This window comes from Oreochromis aureus, linkage group 20, assembly GCF_013358895.1.
Source record: "Oreochromis aureus strain Israel breed Guangdong linkage group 20, ZZ_aureus, whole genome shotgun sequence".
Classification (NCBI taxonomy): Eukaryota; Metazoa; Chordata; class Actinopteri; order Cichliformes; family Cichlidae; genus Oreochromis; species Oreochromis aureus.
The window spans coordinates 25,175,669-25,200,782 of record NC_052961.1 but is presented as its reverse complement, the minus strand read 5'-3'; the positions used below and the strand labels follow the sequence as shown (position 1 = coordinate 25,200,782).

The window sequence follows — 25,114 nt, the reverse complement described above, 5'->3', positions numbered from 1 at the left end:
TGATATTTTTTGGCATACATTTATTTGACTTTAGGTTCAACACTCCATAAATTTTTACTAGTGAAGCCTCTCGCTTTCCTTATCTTTCTCTCTCTCTCTCTTTCAAACTTGGTAAAACAAAATTATTTTTTTAGCAATTTCTCAAGCACAGTCTGACTTTAATCAGTGGATTTATTTTTTAATATCTATATATATCAAAAAGTCGGGTTTCTGTATGTACAGTTATTTATGATCATCAGTCTTCACTGCTGATGATACTGACAATAAAACGATCCATCCATAATGTCTGATTTTTACCCCACTGTTAATTTAAATGTTAGCTATCTTTTTATTAGAAAGTGAAAACAAAACAAAAAAAATGTCAATGTTCAAGAGGAAATGTAGTATTATTCGACAGGGATACAGTTATGTATTCTTTCTTGTACATGTTCTGCTTTATTGTCATTTATAAAATATAAAATTAAAGTAATAAAAACAAGAACAAGGCAGAACTGAAGTAAAAAAAAAACATACTTGAAACTCTTATATTCATCATCGTTATCAGGATATCAGGATATCTTACACTTAGAAAAATATAAATGATTAAACAAGGAAACACAAACAAGTTTTAGAAAGAAATGAGTGAAATCAGCAACTGTCCCTTATCTGGACATACAGAGCTGCCTGTATCATAGCAGATCTACAACTGCCATGGGTTAGTGCGTTTTAAGGACCTCTGGATGTTGTGCAAATGTAACTTTATGATATTACAAAAGCTTAGTTTTCTTTTTACATTGTTCTTTTTTTCTTTAGTATCATTTATAAACAAGTCACATCTAAAAGAGAAAAAAACAAAGTAATTTTTCACATTAAGGAACTGAAATGTTAATAGAACAAAATACGAGAACATCTGTGGTGATCAGTTTATCAAACCTGTTTTAACCACGGAGTGATTTAATCAATGTCACATAAGGTCACAGAGCCCGTTTTAAACCAGAACGCTGGGAAGAGCAGCTCTGTGAATTTTGCATGGAAGGTGTGTATGAGGCTCAGCTTTTCTGATGAAACACTGTAATAACTCAGAGTTCCACCTTCCCAATCCAAGAGCACTGCTATTTTTTTACTGGAAGGTAATTTCAATGGCTTTGACGTCTTCCCATGCATGGCAGTGCATTCAGTACTGGAGCAGTACAGACCCCAGGACATCTCATTGCATCCTAGGCCACCAGTACTATCCCAATTTCTACCCACTCTTTTGTATGCTGCAGCAATGCAGACTGTCCCACTCCATTCCACTTCCCAGTAACAGAGACCTTTCAGTCCCTCGACGCAAAACACCTGAGACCTCTTGAACCTGTCCTCATTTTCAGGTCGTGCAGGTTTCTCCTCTACCTTCTTTACAGTTTTCACTTTCCTGTCTTCTTCTAGGATAAGCCTTTTGCTTGCCGTAGTTTCGTCAAACTTCAGTTCTACACCATCTGAGAAAGACAACACGAATTTGATATCTTTGTGTACTGGAGTGACAACACAATATAAATAAATTAAAAAGATACAAGCAAAGCAACAAATCAAAACAACATTAGCAAGTATAGCACATAATAATTGGTGATTTTGATTTTAAAAATAAGCAACTGGAGCTTTAACTTGGTGACTACATGACAAAACACTGAAAATCAGAGACCAACTTACACTTCTTCATCCCCGGCTTTAACCGATGTGCTCCACCATGGTCCAAACTGTACAAGATTTTATTTTATATATAGGATTAGGTATAGTAAGGTAGGGTGAGGAAGTAGTGCAGCAATAATTTTCAAACAGAGTGGAAAAAAATATGACTTTAAATTTAATTTATGCTATAAATGAAACATTGACTTGTTATTTCAGGTTCTATTATAATTTTGCTTTAAAGCTGATGTAGGATCAGAAAACGATCCTTCTATATTATTAGAAATAAATGCCTTTTATTTATATATACTATATAGACAATTATATTTATAACTTACAGCAGTGTCTTCAGCTTCATATCTGGATCTTCCTTTCTATCAGTGAGTTGTCTGGTCCCAAGGTCTCCTGGGTGATTATAACTCAGATCCAGATGTTTCAGGAGGGAGGCTGCATTGAATATGAGAGATGAGGCCAAGAAAGAGCAGCCTGTCTCTGATACCTGACAACCAGACAATCTGCAGAACACACAGAGAGAAATTATTTTGATGGTCTTTCTGACTTTTTGATAACAGATTTGAAACACTCAAAAAAAACGATTCAGTAAACACATGAAACATTAATGTCTTTAATAAGATGATCACCTTCTCTTTAACATCACGTTTGCTGCAGTGAATGTATTTACATAAGACATTTGAATGCTGTGAATGTTTTTCCTGCTTGGGTAAACTTGACAAAATTTTCACAGAAATTTCATGTCCTATTTATATAAAGTATGAGGCCAGGTAGACCATTTAATTGGTTTCTATATTCAGAAACCCTGGACTTGCCCAAGATAATGCAAACAATTGGCTGTTAAAAGTCAGAGGCAGGTAGAGGCAGTTAGGATTAGATGACTGTTAGAAGAAACCTGTTATTTGCTTTCATCCCCCTTTAGCCTGGGGTTAGGGTATAATGGTAATGGAAAGCAATGATCTATTATGAACAATGTGTTAAGGTACAGCTTTTCTGCACACTTTGACTAAAGTGTAAAAAGTATCTGTCTCTAATAAAATTCATATGTGGCTAAAAACAGTCTAGCGTCTAACAGTCTCTTATACTTTGTACCATGTGGAAACTTTTTAATTTTCTAACAAGAAAAGACAACAAAAACCTCTTTGGCAGTGTGATTTATGCACACTTACTTCAGAATCTCCAGTTTGCAGTGTGAACTCTTCAGGCCATCTGCAAGATGCTGCACACCCACATCAAGCAAATCATTATGGCTAAAGTTCAACTCCGAAAGGTTTGAGAATGCAGAGCTTAGGACTGAGGATGTCAGACCACTGCAGGCTTTTTCAGAGAGCTCACACCAAGTCAGCCTGTGAAAATGAGACATACAGCAAAGTGCTATGACCTGTTACTTTGCACTAGTATGTTCAAGTTACTGAAAGACCAGTGTATACAGTTATATAAATTATTTGTTGGACAGAGACATAATTTTTATAGCTCTACCTCTGTGCACCACCACATTGGAATTTAAATAGAACAATTAAGACGATGAGGGTTTCCACTTTGATTCAAGAAGATCTACAAAAATTTTGCATTTACTTTAGAAATTACAGACACTTTTAAACATAGTTCACCATTTTCAGAAGCTTTGAATTAATATCACAAAAGTACATAATTTTAAATCCAAATAAATAATCCTTTAAATAAAGATTTATTTGTAATATTTCGATGGAAACCATTTGTTAGTCATAGCTTTAAGTCTAGAGCCCGCATGGATGTCACCAGATGCTGCATTTCCTCCCTTAAGATGCTCTGTCAGGCCTTTACTGCAGCCACCTTCAGTTGCTGTTTGTCTGTGAGTCTTTCTGTATTCAGTTTCATATTTAATGAAAAACTAGGTTTAGATAAGTTGACACTCAAGAATATCCCATTTCTTTGTCTTAAAAAAATCTAGCATATCAGCACTCTGGAACACCGTCTGATCAGTTTACCGGTGTTTGGCTGCAAACTTCCGAATTCATCCTGTGACTTACATCAGCAATCACATACTAATAATAATAATGATAATAATAATGATAATGTATACTTTATTGATCCCCGTGGGGAAATTACTCTCTCTGCATTTGACCCATTCACTCAGTGAAGCAGTGGGCAGCCAGTAAGCAGGCGCACCAGGGAGCAGTGTGTAGGGATGGCACCTTGCTCAGGGGTACCTCAGGGTAGCCGTTCATTGGATTTGAACCCCCGACCTTCGGCGACCACTCTACCTACTGAGCTATCCCTGCCCACATCATCAATAAATGCCAGTGGCACATTTCCACTGTTATGAAGTAACAAAGGAACATGACTCACCTGACCATGAAACTGCTTGTCAGTCAATTATCCAATTACTTTTAAGTTTCTGAAAATAGGTGACTTTCCACAAAGTTATCTGTAACTACTGAATAGTGAATGTCAAGTTGTTCTTAAACCCTCTGAATTAAAGCTGAAAGTTTGAAATTCAAACTTGATAAATGACACTGAATTGATTGAATCTCCCACTAAACTCACTGGAGTTCTACTTCTCTGTGAAACCCGTTTAGATAGTTAAACTTTGTGTACACTGAATTACAAAAGTAATTATTCAAAAGTACTTACAAGGTAATTTTTGAGACTTTGACCACTGGCAACATTCCCAGAAGAACTTTCTCTGATTTCCGATACTTTTTCAGATCAAACACATCGAGTTTCTCATCTGACGTCAACAGCACAAACGTCAGAGCAGACCACTGAGCAGCAGAGTAATCTTCAAAATTCTGTTCTCCTGATCGCAGTTGCTCTTTGATGTCTTCCACAAGAGAGTGATCATTAAGCTCATTCAAACAGTAAAAAAGATTGAGGTTTTTATCTTCATCACTGATGTCTTCGTTGATCTTCTTTTTGATGTACTCAGCTGTCTCCTTGTTGGTCTCCTTGTTATTTTTGTTGTTGTCTCTCAGCAGCTCTTTCAGATGTTTCTGATTGGTCTCCAGTGAGAGGCCGAGCAGGAAGCGGAGAAACAGATCCCAGTCTCCATGTTTACTATCTAAAGCCTTGTCCACTGCTTTCTTGTAAAACTCGGATGCAGGCAAGTGTGAAACCACTGAAGGAGGTGTGGTAAGCAGATTTTCACTTTTGTTACTAAAGACGTAAAACGCATAGAAAGCTGCCAGGAACTGCTGAATGCTCAAATGGACAAAGCAAAACAGTTTCTGTGGGTACACTGAAGGACCTTCTCTTTCGATCTGAGTCAATATCCCAGAAAAAACAGCAGCTTTTGTGATGTCAGTACCGCACTCTGTCAGGTTTTCTTCAGTAAAGAGAAAGTTTCCTTTCACAAGCTCCTCAAAAGCTAGTTTTCCTAAAGATATAATGGTTTCCTTGTTTCTTTTATTCCAGCATTTATCTATCTCACAGCTTTCACTTGTCTTATCTTCATTATACTTTCTGTTAGCCTGTCTGCACTCGATCAAAAGAAAGTATGTGTAAATGTCAGTTAGAGTCTTGGGCATTTCATCGTCTTGGTTTGTGGTCACATATTCCTCCAGGACCTTTGCAGTGATCCAACAGAAAACTGGTATGTGACACATGATATAAAGGCTTCTTGATTTCTTCACATGGGTGAGGATTTTTTCAGCCAGATCCACATTAAACCTCTTCCTGAAATACTCTTCCTTTTGCTCATCGTTGAATCCTCGCACCTCTGTGACCCGGTCAACTTTATCAGCAGGAATACGGTTGGACGCTGCAGGTCGGGAGGTGATCCAGATCTGAGCTTTAGGAAGCAGATTTCCTTGGATGAGGTTGGTCAGCAGAAGATTCACTGATGTTTGCTCTCTCACATCGATGCATTTATTACTTTCACTGAAGTCAAGATCAAGACGACATTCATCAAAGCCATCCAGAACAACCAGAATGTTGTAATCGTCATAGTCAGATATTTCTGAGGTCTTCATAGCTGGTACAAACTGATGAAGAAGATCCTCAAAACTGAGTTGTTCCTCTCTTCTCAGATTAAGCTCCCGGAAAGGAAGTGGAAACATGAAATAAATGTTTTGAACCGCGTTACCCTCAGCCCAGTCCAGCATGTACTTCATTGATGCGATAGTTTTTCCTATGCCTGCCACTCCAATTGTCATCACAGTTTTAATATGTTTATTTTCAACAGATGTGAAGATCTCATTATATTTAATTACTGTTTCTTGTTTAACTGGTTTGAACTTTGCATTTTGAACCTGTCTGGTCTCTTGCTGCTCATTGACTTCTCCACTCTGCCCCTCTATGATGTAGAGCTCTGTGTAGATCTCATTCAGGACAGCAGAGGGTTTTTGCCTGTCGATGCCCTCAGACACACGAGTAAACTGCTCCTTCAGCTGAGACTTGAGTTTGCGTTGGCTTGTAGTATCAGGCTTCTCTGTAAGAAAACATTAGAAACAGAAATTACAAAAGTATACACTGTGCACATTTATCTTGTTTTTAGCAATAACAAATTATTTATCATATAAATATTTACTATATTTGTCTTTTATGAAAGTTTTTTTTTAAATATTTTGACTCTTTTTTGGTGTAATAGACTAGCATAAGTACTACAAAAATGCTCAACTATATCTAATTGCAGTTGCTGCAATGATAATCTTACCTCGTATTTCTGTCACCCTGTCAACAACTTTTTCAACATTCAGCCGATTAGCAGCTGAAGGTCGGGACGTTATCCACACTAGAGCTGAAGGAAGCAGGTTCCCTTTGATGAGGTTGGTCAACAGCACGTCCACTGAGGCTGGTTCACTGATATCAAACAAGGTGGTGTCGTTGTCAAAGTCGAGCAGGAACTGAAATTCGTTAAGTCCATCCAATACAAACAAAACTGGGAAGTGTGTAAATTCAGTGATTGCAAAGTCTTGGGTTTCCTTGTAGAAATGTTTGAGAAGACCCACCAAGCTAATTTTATCTTTAATTTGGTTAAGTTCAGAGACTTTCAGTGGAAATATCCCTAGTTCTTTCTCTTTTTGTATACCAACCAAATACTTTGTTGTGTCTAGAAACCGAGTGAAAAATGAAGGGTTATTTTCTGCCCACTCTTTGATAAATTTCTGCACGTGGAAGGATTTTCCGATATCAGCCTCTCCAACAGTCAGCACAGTTCTGACTTTTTTCCCTTTCTTATCTTTAAAGATATCAGATGTTGCATCCACTTTCACCACAGTTTTATTATTATTGTCTGCAGTGTTGTCTTCTCTCATGATGTGTTCTGTGTTGTTCTGGTTAGGATGATTAGTTTCTTCTTTCAAAGTGTTTTCTGCAAGAAGTCTTCCACGCAGATGTGTCACCAGCGTTGTCCATCGCTTTGAGGTCTCTGATAAACAGAACAAAATAAAAAGATAAATGTACCATGATCTGTTGTATTAATATGTATAAATATGACTGTTGTAAATAAATGCAATGACACGTCATTCTTTCTTAGTGTGATACCTTTTTGGAGGAGAGAAAATATAATAGTATGTTGAATTAAGTACAAATATCCTGTTCTAAAATATTCTTTTATTAATAGCTCTGACTTAAGAAGGATTTCTGTGCTAATGATGTTGTAAGAGTCAGCCTCACCACTGCGATCACTCTTCACAGAAGCATTGCTGTTGTCAGTTGATGTAGTTGAGCTTCAAAGCAAAGAAGACATTTCTAATTATTATTTTGTTTGTCAGCACAGCAAGATAAATAAACTGTGATAAAATGTATCACTGACATTTCACTTTGGCAATTTATCTTATTGTCTCCATTTCCTTTTATTCTTTTACAGTTATAACAGTGGGCCCACCCATACTTTCCCTGCTTTTACTCAACATTTAAATTCAGAAGGAACGTTGCATTCCTGTTCAGCCTTATGGTGAACTTGAATGTTCGATTTATAAATATCGAAACTTCTAGCTACCTCTGAAGCTTTTTATATGTTTCTGTCCAGTATCCTCTGTTCTGATTGAATGTCTAACCTTCTAGGACCTGGTGTCCACATACATGGACATCACATTTTGGGTTCTCTAGATCAAAATACTAAATTTTGATCTACAAGGCCCTGCTATCCACTTACAAGGACATTATACTGCCACTGTCCTATCGAAAGTTAAAGCGAATATCCTCATGGGATCTCATTTTTCTCAGAAACAAAAATCAGGTAAAAAAAAAAAAAAAAAAAAAAAAAGATCACATAATACTTTGTTTTTACATTCATCAGGTATAAATAACTAATAATAACTGTGATTTCATGACTGGGGTGGGAAATTAGATTTTCTAAAAAATAAAAAAATAAAAATAATAATCCACCATCAAGTTAAGCTGTTAGACATATAATTATTATAGGCCATTTTTTAAAGAAGGCGTGATCCAAAGGGCACCTGAGAGAATCACCCTACTTAAAAGTATCCAAAATTACAACAAAATTAGATCTTCTAATTAGAATTAGAAGAACGTCATACTTTAGTAAATATCTTACCTGGCTGATTCTCTGAATTTGGTGCCCTGTAAGTTCCTCAAACTAACATCAAAGATTCTCGGTTAAAGGAAACCTCAAAATTACATTTTAAAGTCATTAATTAATCAAACCAAATGCCCTCTCATTATGATGAAAAAAAAATATATAATTTAAAAACAAGACCTATCTAACTAATATAGAACATACATGTTTTCATGTCTCCACTGATCATTACTACAATTTAAATGAATATCAAATATATACAAAATATAATTGGTATCAAACTTGCCAATATATTAATATAATGTATATCACACTGTGCAGAGGTCCAACTTTGACTATAGTGTGTGTTAGGCATGCCTGAGCTGGGCTTTGCTCAACAACTGTTATTATCTAGAAGTCATAGAAAACAAGAGCAGAGCGCAGTCAATGCCGCATCCAATGTTAAACTTCCTTAATAGGAATGACTTCAGTTTCAGCTGTCTGCGTCCACAACGAAGTATAGTGAAGACTTTTCAGGTATCTTTACTTTATTTGACTATTTATTTCTCTGAAACCTTTTTAGTTTTATTCCCCACATCTATACACAAAGATCTGTATTTTCTACCAAGTTCCTTTTCAAAACAGGCTTGTTAATTCAGGTTTAACACATTTGGGGGAAGATTTTTTTTTTTTTTTTTTTACGCCTTCACAGTACTCCTTCACACTGATTTGAGCCTGAATGGAGGGAACAATAACACATAAAACACAACCCTAACGGTGTATCAATCACCAGACCTTATTGAGTATAAAGAGATGAAAGAGGTAAAAAACATATATATAATTTCTACTCTCCAAAAGTTGAATCTGTTCATCTGGACGTAGCGTTTTGTGGGAGAAACGTTTCATCACTCATCCAAGTGACTTCTTCAGTCTCAGCTGACTGCAGGTTTCCCCAAACCTTATAAACAGTACATTTGCATAATGACTGAAACCAGCCCACTGAAGGAACAATGGGCTGTGAGGTCAAATAATTTCTACTGTTATACTCAAGGGTTAATGTGAGTGGGTGCCGTCCAAAACAGTGAATGCTGATTTTTATGTGTTTTTTTTTATGCTTGTATTGATGAGTTGACTGCAGTCAGTGGGGTTTATGAATGGGGTTCGTACAAAACACAGAAATTAACTGTTTCACAAGTGTCTATATGACTCTGTGTGATTACACCTCCTCTGTGTTCTATTTTCTAATTAATCCAGTTCTTTTTCACCACTTCAAAGATCTTTATAGAAATATGATGTAATATTTGCTGCAATTTCTGCTGCCCTCTCTCTCTCAAATCTCTCTCGAAAAAGATTTTTTCAATGTCAGTGACAGATTTAGCCTAGCTAAATAAAGGATGTATAAAGTCACCTTGCCAAAAACTGGTTTCACCTTCTAACTACAGGAATGTTTTTCTGGATCAATATTTCTAAGATTATAGAGGAACAAGGCATTTATTAAAACCAAGCAATCATTTTTTGGCAAATACTGAAAATCACTTTTTGCCAGACACATTCCAGCACACCGTTTTTTGTGCAGAGCTACATAAGTTGTGGTCACGGTACTTGAGCGTGTGACCTGTTGTGGCAGGAATTTTCAAATGCAAAATTTCTAACATCTGAACAAATATCAGCAAGCACGCAAAATGTTTCTGTTTAATTTGTTGTGTGGCTGATAGCTAAAGGTATACCTGCTGTTCCCATGGAGAGAAAAGTGTGAGATAACTTCACTCATAGTTGGAGAAAGATGGAGAAAGAAAGGACAGAAGAAGAAGAAGAGGGGTTAGGTAAGGACTGCTCAGTGACATTTAATGAGCTGAAAATATAACGCTTGCATGTAATATCCTCATAAGTTAAATCAGATATTGGAACTGTATGTAATGTGAAGTTATTTTTCTTTATGTTGTGAAATACATTCAAAGTTTACATCAAAATATGTCAGTTTAGTACAAGATTCACAGGCTAGCCTGCAGTATGCTGGTGAATTCACAGTAAAGCACTGTGTCTGACTGGTGTATCGTGGTTGTGCTGTTCATGGTCAGAGTTAGCTTGTATCAAAGCCAGCAGAGATTAATTTGAATTCAATCTGATAATTCTTAGGTTCATTTACCGAATTCAACCCTTAGAGCAATTGTATTTTGTCTAGTAAAAAGATATTATGAACAGTATACTGTCATATACTGTCAGAGGGGATGAAAATCAGCTAAGATATATTAGATTATGTGATTTTTTTCCCCATGCTGAGCCTGCACAACTGACTTTAGGGTTCACTCAACTGCCGATTCCCAACTAAACCCTGACTGTATTTATTTTCATGTTGAAATGTTGAGGGAGAGTGGTCCTCTACAATGTAGGTTGAATAGAGTTTTTTAAGTTCTCTTTTTTTCTCTGCTCATGTTCTGCATAACAGTGCTCAACCTACAATACATTCATTAGAACCACAATTTATATTGAAATATGGTTTGTATTCCCATGTGCTAATATTGTTTTATTGTTACTTACACTTGTTATTATTACTAAGTAATAATAATATTATTATTACTTAGTATAGTACAGGGTTCAAAGCTTTACACAAAAATACCTGATAGAAATGTCCACCAAAAAGCTACTTTTTTCTTTCTTATTTTGAGTACAGGTACAGGCCTGTACTTTTTCCACTTTCACTTGAGTAAAGAAGTTGAATCAGTACTTCAAAGTCTACCAAAAAGTTTTTAATACAAACACCTGTACATCTACATCTACTCTGCAACTGTTATTCAAAAAGTCACAATCAAAAAACTTCCAAATATATAAGGGAGACCGTTGAATTGTTGAGCTACACACACACACAAAAGAAACACACACATGAATCAAATGTCAACTTTTAAATCATCTATCCTGTTCTCCATATTCTTCTTGCTGAAAAAAAGAATATGTACAAATCCTGCAGACTACACCGTGTGAAAATGCTGTATTGCTTTTCTCGTAGAAGCCACAACAGACCTCCAGATACCTCTATTATTCTACACTTCTTTTCTACTGACAACAGTGTAACATGCTTTTGTAAATACTCCAAACGTGTGAAATAACAGTGATCTACTGTTAAGACTTCTAAAACACTATATTTAGAACTTACTCTAATGGCAGTGGAATTTAAAATTAGGTTTTCTTAATTGTTTGATAGAAATTTATTTCCAATGTGTCTTACCTTGGTTGATTATTACTGAAGAGTTGTGGTTTCGCTTTGGACATGTCACTATTCACAGTATTCTCTGCAGAAGACTCTGGCCGTTGACCCTCAAGTGAACTTTAGCACAAATCAGGAAATACTTTTATCAGACAATGCATGTCACTTTTCATGGAAGCATAACTCTCTGCAGGAGACACTGGTCTTCGGCCCTTATCTGGTCTTTAACACAATTTAGAAAATGTCTTCATTAGACAACGTTTAAAAGTGCAATGTGTGAGATTTTCTGTTTAACTGATTCAATGATTTAACTGATTCATTACAACCAGCTGCAACAATTTTAATGTTAGGTCACAGAATTATATTTACTGTGTTTTGCTGAACATGATGCTGAACTCAGCATGCTAACCAGTTGACCCGGCCCCATTAATATCACTATTCATTTCAAGACCTGACTGATAACTGATGTAGTGTTCACTCTACCCTCAACATCTTCCATGTCCAGATACTCCTATAACAGAAAAATAATTAACACTGAATGACAGTCCTCATGATAACTGACACAATTTGATGTTATGATCAGGCCTCAGCATCATCTGAGTCCAGTAACAGAATACTTTAAATCATGTGTGAAGATATGGAAATGTGGCCAAACGCCAATGCTCCCTATTAGACTTTCAAAAAAGATTCCAGCTCTCAAGCCATGTTTCATGTTCTCCACTTTCTTTTCACTACACAGTAAATTGGGTAACTCCTGCTGACTACACAGAGAGACTGCTGTATCTGTGTTTCCACAGACTCACAGCTTAGCTACAAAGATCCACACACCACATTTAAACTACACTTGCTTTGTGCTGATAATAATACTATATAATGTACTGGTGAAAAAATGTCATTAAAATTATTTCCAAAATATCTTACCTCAGCACTTCATCACTGAAGTTTAGCGGCTCCCCTTTGGACATGTCACTTTTCATGGAAACATAACTCTCTGCAGGAGACACTGGTCTTCGGCCCTCACGTGGTCTTTAACAGAATATAGAAAATGTCTTCATTGCACAATGTTGAAAAGTGCAGTGTGAGATTTTTTGTTTTTATTCTTTCAAGCGACATTTCCTTATTAAATTTCTAGGTTAATAATTATATGGCATTAAAACCTCAAACATACACACACATACACACTTTATACACCTATCCTGTTCTCCATGTTCTTCTTCAGAAACAACTCCTGAAGACTACAGAGTGCAGCTTAGAAAATACTCACTGTTGTCATAGAATCACAGGTTAGCAACACATTTACAGATGTTTCTATTCAGCTACACTTAATTTGTGCTGACAACAGTATTATCCAGCTTATCCAGAAAGCTAAAATCTAAAATATCAATATACATACTTTAACAGCAATGTGCTGTTGGGAATGGGGTTTTTTTTCCTTTTAATTCATGCCTCTTTCAAACAATCTGTCCTCTCCCGTTAATACGGCAGGTAAATAATCAACTAACATTACATATTATGTCAGCACGATCTGCCTTATTACAAAACCTATTACTGTGCGTTGCATTTAGGTGACCATGATGAGAGAGACAGAGTCTGGCTGGCTCAGATGCTGGCAGTTCTCACTGCAGTCTACCGTTAGCGTCTCCTTTCAGGCCAGGATAGACGAATGTCACCGAGCAGTGACTAAGTTTGTGGTCAAAGGCTTGCACCCATTTGCCACAGCAGATGCCCCCGATTTTCAGTAAGTGAATGTGTTTAATTGTAGGCAGGGACATTACTGGATATTCTTGTGTAATTGCTACAGAATAATTTATGTTATACTTTGTTATTGCTACAGAAGAATATTGATTTTATTAATATTTTACATTTACAATTTTTTTTTCTCTGGGGACCCTGTGACACCCCATCGAAGAGCCATAGGCTATGGAATTCTTAAAATCTCACTGTTGCTTTGTAAGGCCATGTTACTCCTAAATTTCTATCTTTTTCAAAGAGAAGATATAAAACAAAGTTCTAAGCTAACACCTGTGTGTTCTCCTTTCTTAAAAATAAGAATCGATAGGAGAATTGATAAGGAATCGAATTGTTAAACAGAATCGAAAATGGAATTGGAATCATGAAAGTCTTATCAGTTCCCATCCCTACTTGTGACAGAAGTCACTGCTACATGAATGTGGATTGTTCCTTGGCTTCCTAGTAAGATCCAGATCTTACTTGCTCCTTCTGATTTTAAAATGCTTAGGCAATGACCAAAATGCTCAACATTTAACCTGAGCAACACCGTTTCTGGACACCGTTATTCAGTTTTACATTATCTCCCAAAAAGCTACAATCCTAAATATTCCATATGAACTGACATTAACAGGCTGTTGAGAAAGAGCATTTCATGCCTTACCTCTGTACTCCATTGTCGAAGCTTGGAGGTTCCTCCTTGAACGTGTCACTTTTCATGGAAACATTACTTTTTGCAGAAGAATCTGGTCTTTGGTTCTCAGGTGAGCTTCAACACATCACAAACTTTCATTAGAAAAAAAACTTTAAGGTGCAATATGTGAGGGTTTTATTTTAACCTGAAATATCTGAGATATCTAATCAAGTTAGAATGCTAACCAGCTACCCATGTGGCTGTAATATCATTGTATGTGTATTTGTGTATGTATGTGTGTGTATTTCAAGAGAAAATAGTAAAATGTTACTGTATCCAGCCAGCCTTCAGTTTGCACTACTATCAGACACAACTATTGTTCTGTTTTCAATATGTTCATATGCTAATGAGACAAATAAGTGTAAAGTGTATTTCTATTGTTATACATCAAAAAATTGTGAATCTTTTATTTTGACATCTGTATAGACAGGAAGGCTTTTATTTTGACATGTGCATAGACAAGAAGCAGGAAGTGCAGAGAACAGTGGGAAAAGCATAGCTACACCTTTGTAATCATTCGTGTGGAATCCTAAACAATCCTTCAAAGGAGTCCTTCAGAAAGCAATGGTCGTAAGTTCTGTCAGTTCTTTGTACATTAAGCAATTAATAATAGGGTGTTTTGAGACATTATTTTGTACCTTCTTTGAAGTGCAGTTATAGGTTGTAGCTTCTGAGCTAATGATACAAGTGTACACTCACCCACTACCTGCTCTTTTTCTTTGTAGTAATATCAGTTTGTATATCTACAGTATACTTATTTTGTAGTCTCCTGTGTAAGTGCCTGAATATATTTACCTGCTGATTATATGACAATCCATTAAGAGTTTTGTTTTATGTGTTTTTCTAGTTTCACTCCAGTTCAATGATGTCAGTTCAAGATGATTGCTATGTTTGGAGTCATTAAAGGAGCAAGTACGCTCACCTTCCTGGCTCTTGAAAATGAGTTTGGCTGGCTGTTTATCTATGTTCACACTCAGGGAGTTTAACACATAGAGAGAACAGTACATACATGAATAATCTACAAAGGCTCAGGTTTCCATGGGAAATTGTGGTCCTGGTTCACCAGATTTAAGTAACAAATATTTTATATTGTAAAAAGGACCCGCCATAGGAATTCACCACAGGAATCCACCATATATAAAATGTGGACATTGGTTCTACTAAAAACCAATATGAAAACTAAAAATTATGGTACCTCTAGTTGCAAAAGGAAAAAATTGTGGTTATATAGAATCCTGTGGAAAAACAACCTTACCCTTCTGTGAATTCATAATAATAACAATAATAATATGTAGCGAGTAAAAGCCACCAAGTAACTGCTAAGGGCCTCTATACTACTTGTGCAAACTTTCAGGCCCAGAGCTCTTACAGGAACGAGCCCAGGAAAAATGGGACAAGAGGGTCGATATCAGTCAGATACGTTAAAATTTATTATTTTAAAAGAAAACAAAGGGTTTGCAAAAGGCCTAAAACATCAAAATGGAAAAGGTCACTAACGACCACAATAGTCTTATTGGTGCAACCTGCCAGCAATGCAATTATCACCTGAGGGCTTGCTCTACCCCGGTGGTCCCAGATGCTCGTTGCTTTAAAAGAAACAAATCCACCCCAAATAAATACAAGCCCAACAGAACACTTATCGCATGCACTAAGTGTTTTAGTTCAGGCAATAATCGGTGGCACTAAAATCACTTTTAATAAAACTTATTCACTGCAAATCCACACGGAGCCCCTCTAAAAGACCTAATTCCCCTAAGGTAAGAGCCCAGCTCAGGGATTGCACATTGCCCGACTAATATTGCACCAGCCCAGTAGAAATAAAAACAAACCCGGCATAAAAAAACAGTTTTAAAAGGTGACCCTACTCTAAAACCAACTTGGGAGAAAAACGCAACAAAAGGAGGAGGAAAAAACAGTGACAAATTCACATGTGCAGCCTGTCCTGCAGGAGGCAATACAATATAAATTAGATTGTAGTGCATAAATATACTTTTTTTTTTTTTAATGTCAAATATATTAAGTTAACATACCTCCAGCAGACAACTGTGTTTGCTGCACACCTGGCTTATCTTCTAAAATCACTACTAAAAACATAAAATACAATAAACATCAAATACATTTCAACGAATTTTTTTTTAAAAAAGCACTAAAAGAAAAACAGCCTGCACCTCGAACCTCTGCTGTAGAGGTTTAAAACAACCGTTTGTGTAGAAGACAATTAAAACTTCTCAGGCTCTTCACCTACTCACACAACCATTGTTCACAGCAGCTCGTCAGTGCAAATGACAGAAGAAGAGCACCTGCTGCTACTTCCTCTTTTATACCCTCCCTGGGGTCCCCTGGGTCCTAAAGCCTTCCCCATTACAATTGCCCCTGTTTTGAAAGGTCACCGTCCCGGTGACCACTTACTGCCAGGGCCTAAATACATTTTGGGGCAAAACATTATGGACAAGAGAACAGCAGCAGTCTGATTTACTGACCGTGGGAGATTAAAGGGGTTAGAATGCTTTCCTGCTGTACTTCTTTTAGGCCTCCCCTGAACTCTTCCTGAGTCCTGTGCTAAAACATTCTCCCTATTATCAATCCCACTTTCCTCTGCCTGTTCTGGATCTATGGACACAGGGTTTATGTTACTGGATTCTATGCTCCTAGTTTCCCTATCGGGCTCTGGAACAGATACCGAGGGTGGCTGATCTTGGGGTGGGTTTGGAACAAGGGCGAGCACAACTCCATCAACCTCACTGTCATCATCTGGTGTGTCTAATGTTGACTGCCAGGGTGACTCAACTACCAGCCCTGGGTCAAAGAGAGGATATTCTTCTGGAGCAGGTGCTACAATACCTGAGGGTATTACTCTCAACTCTGCCCGATTTAAGTTCTTTTCTGGACCTGAACGATCTCTAGGGCGTATTTTGTAAATCCTGCCTTCTTTGTCCATACTCTACACAACAACATACACCACAGGATCCCAGGCATCATGGATCTTATGGCGGCTTAAAGGATGACTTTTCCGATAAACCAGAGTACCTGGGGAGAGAAGGGAAGTAACTGTTGGCTGAAAATGTTTATTTCTCCTCTCTGCAGCTTGTTGGAGTTGTTCTTTCACATGCACATAAACTGAACTTAGACGTTGTTGATGCTCCTCAACCCACTCCTGTGCAGATCTAGACAGGTTCCGACTGGGAGGCCACCAATAAGAAGTCAACGGGCAACTGGGGCTTCTGACCAAACATCAGCTCGTAAGGTGAAAAGCCGGTGGACTGATGTTCTGTGGTATTGTAAGCATACAATACCTGTGGCAAGTATTGCGGCCATTTTCTTATCAGGAGGGAGGGTGCGCAACAAATCATGGAATGTTCTGTTAAATCTCTCGCATTGTCCATTGCCCTCAGGATGATATGGCGTGGTCCTGCTTTTGTCTATGCCATACAGGTGGCACAGACGTTTCAGCAAGTCTCCCTCAAAGCTCTTTCCCTGACCACTATGGATACGCTTAGGGACCCAATAGATATAACACCATTTTTCAGTTAATAACCGGGCCACTGTACTCGCCCTTTGATCTACTGTAGGGTATGCTTGAGAGAACTTTGAAAATACGTCGGTAACCACAAGTACATTCTCCCGCCCATCACTAGATTTGTCCAAAACACTGAAATCAATAGCAATGACTTCCAGGGGTTTAGAAGCCACCAGTCCCCCCCTGAATGTGTGAACTTTTGGTTTCACAGCCTTTGCCAAGACACAACGATCGCACTCCTGACAATATTTCTTAATGTCACGTGCCATAAAGGGCCAAAAACACCTTTCTCTCACCAGGCTGGTAGTGCGTCCAATGCCTTGATGCCCATGATCATCATGTAAACTTCTCAGGACCTCTGTTTGCAAGCACTGGGGTAGCAACAGTTGAAACAGAACTTGGCCATCACCAGGTGTCTGAACTTGACGATACAATACACCTTCCTTCAACTTGATTCTGGGCCACTGTTGCACCAACTTTCTCACTCCCTTACTTACATTACCCATTTCCTGTTTGGTAGGCAGCCTCCCCCTTTCCCAATACTGTGAAAAGGGGCCAATTACTGGGTCAGCAGCTTGAAGGGATATTAGATCAGCTTTAGGTCGGGATGGAAATGCAGCTATGGCTCTACACGTAGCGGCAACAGCATTTCCCAGTTGACCTACATCTGTCTGATCTTGCACTTCCTGTGGAACCTTCAACCCTGGAAGCAGGCCAGATGGACTCTGTGGATGCAGTTGCCGTGACAATGCATCAGCGTTGCGATTGCTGGGACCTGGCCTATATTTAATCTCAAAGTTGAACACAGCTAGTTCTGAAGCCCATCGCTGCTCTACGGCTCCCAATTTAGCAGTCTGGAAATAGCTAAGGGGATTGTTATCTGTGAACACAACAAACTTATTTCCCAACAAATATTCACGGAATTTTTGAGTGACAGCCCATTTTAGTGCCAAGAATTCCAACTTTCTAGAGCTATAATTGGACATATTCCTTTCACTAGGTCGCAGGTCCCGGCTAGCAAAAGCAACTGGCCACCTCTTTCCTTCTTGCTCCTGAGATAAAACTGCCCCTAAACCTGCCTGGCTAGCATCTATCTCAAGGACAAAAGGTTTAGCAAAATCTGCATATGCCAATACTGGGGCACTAACCAGCAGCCTTTTTAGTGTTTGGAATGCATTCTCACATTCCTCACTCCAAAGGTGACACATTGCCCCACTGGCACCACTTCTACGTTTCTTCTTGGTACCTCCCAACTCGCCCACCAGCCAGTGGAGCGGGGCAACATACTTGGCAAAACCTTTAACAAAACGCCGATAGTATGAGGCAAATCCCAAAAATGACTGTAGCTCTGTACAAGTAGTTGGCCGTGCCCACTCAGCCACTGCACTAATCTTAGAAGGGTCAGTCGCCACCCCAGAAGCAGATATCACATGCCTGAGGTATTGAACCTCCAGCTGGAAAAAGTGACACTTCTCCAGCTTCAACTTTAGATTGTGCTCTTTGAGGCGCGTTAAGACCAAGTCAGGACACTCCAGATGCTGCTCAAAGGAGGATGAAAACACAGCAATATCATCCAGGTACAATAAAAGGCACTGGAAACTTTGATCCCCAAAAATCCGCTCCATTAGCCTCTGAAAGGTGCTAGGGGCAATACAGAGCCCAAATGGCATTCGATTAAATTCGAAAAGACCAAAAGGGGTACAGAAAGCAGTCTTTGCTTTGTCCTTCTCGGCCACTGGTACTTGATTATACCTACTTGCAAGGTCCAAGGTAGAGGACCACTATGCTCCCGTCAGGGCATCTAATGACTCCTCAATACGGGGTAATGGATAAGCATCTTTCCGTGTCTTGGCATTAAGCAAACGGTAATCAACACACAGCCTAATCTCTCCGTTTTTCTTGAAAACCACCACAATCGGAGAAGAATAAGGGCTACTGCTTGGACGCACTACCCCCTGATCCAACAAATCTTTAATATGGGCTTTCACTTGTTCATACTGAGAGGGTGGAAGTCGGCGATACCACTGTCGCACTGGGGCATCATCCATTAAAGGGATCTCATGTTCCACCAGTGTGGTACATCCTAAATCTCCCTCCCCATGGCTGAAAACTGAGCAATGCTTCTGCAAAAGTGACACTCCCTGTTGTGACTGTTCATTGGACAAGTTAGGCCATGAGAGCTCGGAAAAATCAAGGGGCAGATGTGCCTGTACAGTCACTTTGTGCATCATTATCTGCATCGTGGGATCATCAGACTCTTCAATGATGACAGAGTCCCCAGATGATGGAGGGTCAACCACATGCAATTCACCTAATTGTGTACAGGGCAGTAACCAAACATCCTCAATCCCCACATTAACCACCGGAATGTCAACAACACCCTGTTCAACAGAAAGGAGGGCCGGGGAAACCAAGATGCCCCCTGGAAGGGGATTACCTGTCGCTATGGGCTCCAGGAGCACTGATGGAAGGTTAATGTTAGCAGCAGAGGGGCAGCTAGTACGTATCCATTTCAACGAACCAGCAGGGACACAAACAACTCGACCGTGGACTTTTGCTTTACCTAAATACCCGGATGTATGCAAAGCCTCAATGCGCTGACACTTGTGAAGTGTCTCTTTCCACGTCTTACTGGCATTTTCAAGGGCAGGAGATTCAAACAGACGAGGGCCAAACTGCTCAAAGAGTAGATGGTAACAACGGCTGATATTCATCCCCAAGAGGCCAGGCACACTCTGTGGCTGCTGAACGCTCCCATCTGGAGGGTCCTCCACCACTAACATGCCCATTTTTGTCAGGGTGCCACCAAAAACAGTCACATCAAGCTCCATGTAGCCTATATAAGGGATTTTCAATCCATTAGCTGCCCTAAGGCGTAACCATTGACATTTCTTTAAATGCCCCACCCCCTGTGACCTGAAGTGCTTCTCAAAGAAACTCTCTCGAATAGTGGTGACCATGGACCCCGTATCCAAAAGGCAGGGAACTATAACACCCCCCATTTCTATTTCCACCACTGGACAATTCCCAATTAATCGAGAGGGATCTTCCATAACAACTTCAGCTGAGCCTGTAAACCCTGTTTCTGATGCCTGGCTCTCTGCACCAGAGGGACCTAGTTTCCCGATGGCTGAGACTCAGGCCCTTGTTCCACAACCTGACTTTGTACATGTGCATCAGCATGAGACCCACCACTATTCTTTATAGCTGGATGTTTTACCCTACAGAACCTGGCAATATGACCAGCCCTACCACACCAATGGCAAATTGGCTTTCCATCTGCCTGGAAACGAAAAGGCCTAGTTGTGGGAGGGGTTGGGATTAGTCCAGTCTGAGAGGGCTGTGAAAAATGGACAGACATTTGCTTCATGAGCGTATCCAACTGAATCTGTTGTTTACGAAAGCACTCTTATCTGTAGAATGTCATCATTAGGCCTAGCGGTGACTGCATGCATCTCTGCATTAACTCCCTCTACTACCTGACAGTTCGTATCACAAGAATAGGCTCGGGACCTAGTTTTCCCTCCCTGCCTACCTACATCAGCCCACTTAAGGGCCATACTGCATAGGGCAAGAAAGGACATGTCTGGTGTTTGATGGACCTGCTGTTTCAACTCTCTGCGCAGCATATCATCATGGACATGTTCAGAAAACTGGTCCCTTAGCAATATATCAGAATTTGGAATACCACCTGGTGTCTTACAGATTACAGTGTCCATTAAAGATTTAAGGGCATGAGAGTAATCTCGCAGAGATTCCCCTTCTCGTGGGGGGTGCTGGAAGAACTGTAGCTGGGCAGCTACATATGACTGAGTGCAGCTATAGTTCTCAACTAAAATATCAAAAATCTTGTCAGGAGTGTCTCTACTGGTACTCGAATGAAAACAGACCTCAGATTTAGCACTGCCATCAAGATGGCCCATCACAAACATCACTTGTGCTGCTCTTGACATAGGACGAATGTCCAGGCATCTACGTACTTCTTCAACCCACTGGTCAACAGTTAACAAGTCTACTGACAATTTACCAGTAAATCTTGGGCATTTACGCTCCCGAGGTGCATAAACGTAACACACATTTGTAGCTTCATTTATTGGGTTCATATTTGATGGCACAGTAGATGGACCCGGCACTGGATCTGGCACTGGACCACTCACAGGAGAACGTTCCTGTAATTGGTCTCTCAACTGTTCATTTGCTGCTTTTAGCTGCTCCAAGAGGGCCTGTACGTCGTCCATAGGGTCGGCGAAGGAGGTTTATTATCCCCGCGGGCAGCCCAACCATTGGCTTCCCCTCCATAGAAGATGTCACTGTTTTTCCTCCTCTCCTCTAACACTCTTACTAAAATAGACAGGGCCACACCAAAATAAAAACCAAACACTAACTGATATGACCTGGCACCTGTCGACGACACCAAATTATGTAGCGAGTAAAAGCCACCAAGTAACTGCTAAGGGTCTCTATACTACTTGTGCAAACTTTCAGGCCCAGAGCTCTTACAGGAACGAGCCCAGAATAAACGGGACAAGAGGGTCGATATTAGTCAGATACGTTAAAATTTATTATTTTAAAAGAAAACAAAGGGTTTGCAAAAGGCCTAAAACATCAAAATGGAAAAGGTCACTAACGACCACAATATAGTCTTATTGGTGCAACCTGCCAGCAATGCAATTATCACCTGAGGGCTTGCTCTACCCCGGTGGTCCCAGATGCTCGTTGCTTTAAAAGAAACAAATCCACCCCAAATAAATACGAGCCCAACAGAACACTTATCGCATGCACTAAGTGTTTTAGTTCAGGCAATAATCGGTGGCACTAAAATCACTCTTAATAAAACTTATTCACTGCAAATCCACACAGAGCCCCTCTAAAAGACCTAATTCCCCTAAGGTAAGAGCCCAGCTCAGGGATTGCACATTGCCCGACTAATATTGCACCAGCCCAGTAGAAATAAAAACAAACCCAGCATAAAAAAAACAGTTTTAAAAGGTGACCCTACTCTAAAACCAACTTGGGAGAAAAACGCAACAAAAGGAGGAGGAAAAAACAGTGACAAATTCACATGTGCAGCCTCTCCTCCAGCAGACAACTGTGTTTGCTGCACACCTGGCTTGTCTTCTAAAATCACTACTCGAACCTCTGCTGTAGAGGTTTAAAACAACCGTTTGTGTAGAAGACAATTAAAACTTCTCAGGCTCTTCACCTACTCACACAACCATTGTTCACAGCCGCTCGTCAGTGCAAATGACAGAAGAAGAGCACCTGCTGCTACTTCCTCTTTTATACCCTCCCTTGGGTCCCCTGGGTCCTAAAGCCTTCCCCATTACAAATATAATAATACATTTTATTTATAGGCACCTTGCAGACCCTCAAGGTCACCTTACAATAACACTAATATATTATTGGGGTCAGGATTTACTTGTGATTGACAACATTCTACTTGCATCTATGTGAAGTTTCCTTGGTTTCTCAGTATTTCTCACTTTGTCTTTGATAGACACAAAGACAAGTAGGGTGATATAGTACTATGAGGTCTTAATTGGATGCTGTGTGGTCAAGTGTTTGTGTTGGAGATATTTTACCTCTTTGTTCTGTTTTGAGGTCATTACTCCAAACAATTATGTATCATTTTACACAGAAAACTTTTTTTTAAGTAATACAGTATAATTACTTAACCATTCTCAGGAGAAAGTAATTTGTTACACAACTCATCGCATTAATAAACTGGTAACAGACTGTTGAAGGCTAGGTCCTGGGCTGAGGTCGGCATTCACTCAGCTTTAACATTACTCTGGGTTCATGGCTAACTTTGCATTAACATGCTGTCTGTCCAGATGTTTGCAAACACCCAAAGTACTGTTAGCAGCATAATGCAGTTGTTTCAGCTTTAAAGCAATGCATGATGAGTGAAACCCTTTCAGCATGGACATACTTCTACAGTGATTTAATTCTCATTTGAGCTAGTCATCTGTAACAAACACAAAAGCTTACACCCTGAACAGGCTGACTGTTCATCACAAACAGAAGGACAACCATACATGTAGGGGTGGGTTTAAAAAATTTATTCAAATCAATTTTAGTTTGAATATTGCGATATTATTAAATCCTTAATCGATGTTTAAATACAAATGTATTTTGCCAAAAACGCCAGAATCTTTGCTTAAAGTTCACAAAACTATTTCAACAACCACCAAACAGTTAATTCCAGAAAATGGTGTGAACAAAGCTTGGCTGGTTCACCTGACAGTATCTACGCAGACACACCATCAGGTGCTGAAAGCTGCAGGTTTCATCACTCTCTGACTAAAATTTACTGAATCAGCAGCGAAAAATGATCAAAACTACACTTCGCATTTAAAAAACATTCTCATGAATTCCCTCTACTTTTCCTGTTTTACTTCCAAGCCAGGACAGGAAAGTCTCCTTCATGTTGTTTTGTGTTTTATCCTCAGTTACTTTGACAAAAAGGCATCTGCACAAGTGTCAGCTTTGTTTTTACAGAGATATAAAAATGTGGATATGTACTGATAAATGATCACAATTATAATATTTCTGACTGTCTGAGTCAAGATTGAATTGAATCAGACTGGGGATTGAATTGAGTTGGGACCTTAAAAATCAGAATTGATTTAGTAAGAGAAATCAGTGACAATACCCTGCCCTACATACATTCACATCCACAGGCAATTCTGAGTCACAATTTAACCTAACAAGCTTGCCTTTGGACCAAGGGAAAAACCAGAGTACCTAGAGAAAACCCACAAAGCCACAAGAAAACATAGAAATTATTAAGGAAACCCCACAGGACCAGAATGTTCAAACCAGGAACCTTATCGGAACTCTAGTGCTTTCCCTTGGACATGGTCTTTGAGTCTCAAACAACACGTTTTACAAAGCTACTGTTACGAAATAAATATATATTCTTAGTGCTTATTTTCTGTTTATATTGTTTTATAGAGGCCAGTGTAGGAAAACGCTCCTGTGAGTTAGAATGTGCGCCAAAAGTCACAGAGTATTGACAGGAGACTGCACGCTTTGTGCAGAGAACAGGAAGCGTGGCAGACAGAAAGTGCACTCCAGCTCGAAACTGTGTGTGGCGTATAGCAGAACTATATATACGCATTTTGGCTTGCAATGCTTATAGAACTGTGGGTGCGTGCTTGTGTCTACGGTTCTCCGTTTCCGGAAATGTACAATAAAGATGATTTTTTGAGCTTGACCACTCTGAGTCGGAAGTCTTTCTCAGTCGGTAAAAGAATTCAAAAGAACCTAATTTGATACTACATAATGATTTTAATGTTTTTTTCACAACTTTATTATTAAAATTATAATTTGCTTTAGCTTTCAAAGCTTTACCATTTAAACCTATGGTTAGCAGATCTGTTAGCATAGAGAAAAGAAGTCCAGTGACAGACAGTGACATAAAATACAAATTGCATCAACACCTGTACATTAATCTTCACATTCATGTGTGAAACATCAAGTACAATAATATTTAGCAAAATATTTAAAAGTTTAGTTTGCATAATACCACTGATATCAAAAATGTTAACTCACTTGGCAGTCGATGTGGCCATATCTTGTTCCTCAGACATGTTTGTTTAAAACACAGCATTAGCAGTTTTCTGCTTTCCGGTGGTCCTGCATTTGTTTTTATCTAATTGTGGTGTTACTTTAAATTAAATGATTTCCCAATCCATGCAGAAGTTTATACGAACACAAAAGCTGCCACTCTTTCAGTCACACTTGGCTTGAAAGCAGTCTTGATCCATAGTATCCATTTGGAACAGTCTTCTTTCTAAACAAACTTAAAGCACTGAATTAAGTCTGGTTTTGACCTGACTTAGAAGTGGTCATATGACAAAAAGAAAAACCCGA

The 25,114-nt window shown here is 39.1% G+C and overlaps 1 protein-coding gene across 1 annotated transcript; it reads right to left on the bottom strand.

Moving 5' to 3' along the window:
* Positions 1-209: 209 nt before the first annotated feature.
* On the bottom strand, positions 210-25,114 carry LOC120435291 (protein NLRC3-like). Its single transcript, XM_039604588.1, has 11 exons — positions 24,794-25,114; positions 13,690-13,794; positions 12,219-12,323; positions 11,319-11,417; positions 7,252-7,304; positions 6,290-7,003; positions 4,270-6,064; positions 2,826-3,002; positions 1,983-2,159; positions 1,669-1,715; positions 210-1,457 (listed from the first exon to the last, which is right to left on the bottom strand). The coding sequence occupies exons 1-11, from the start codon at positions 24,829-24,831 to the stop codon at positions 934-936; spliced, it is 3,834 nt and encodes a 1,277-aa protein (XP_039460522.1). The 5' UTR covers positions 24,832-25,114; the 3' UTR covers positions 210-933.

Excerpts from the sequence above, each read along its gene's own strand:
- LOC120435291 (XM_039604588.1), bottom strand. The coding sequence starts at position 24,831 with ATGTCTGAGGAACAAGATATGGCCACATCGACTGCCAA. Across the intron at positions 7,004-7,251 it reads TGTGAAGAGTGATCGCAGTG|AGACCTCAAAGCGATGGACA; the intron begins GTGAGGCTGACT and ends TCTGTTTATCAG. Across the intron at positions 3,003-4,269 it reads AAAGTCTCAAAAATTACCTT|GCTGACTTGGTGTGAGCTCT; the intron begins GTAAGTACTTTT and ends TCATTTTCACAG.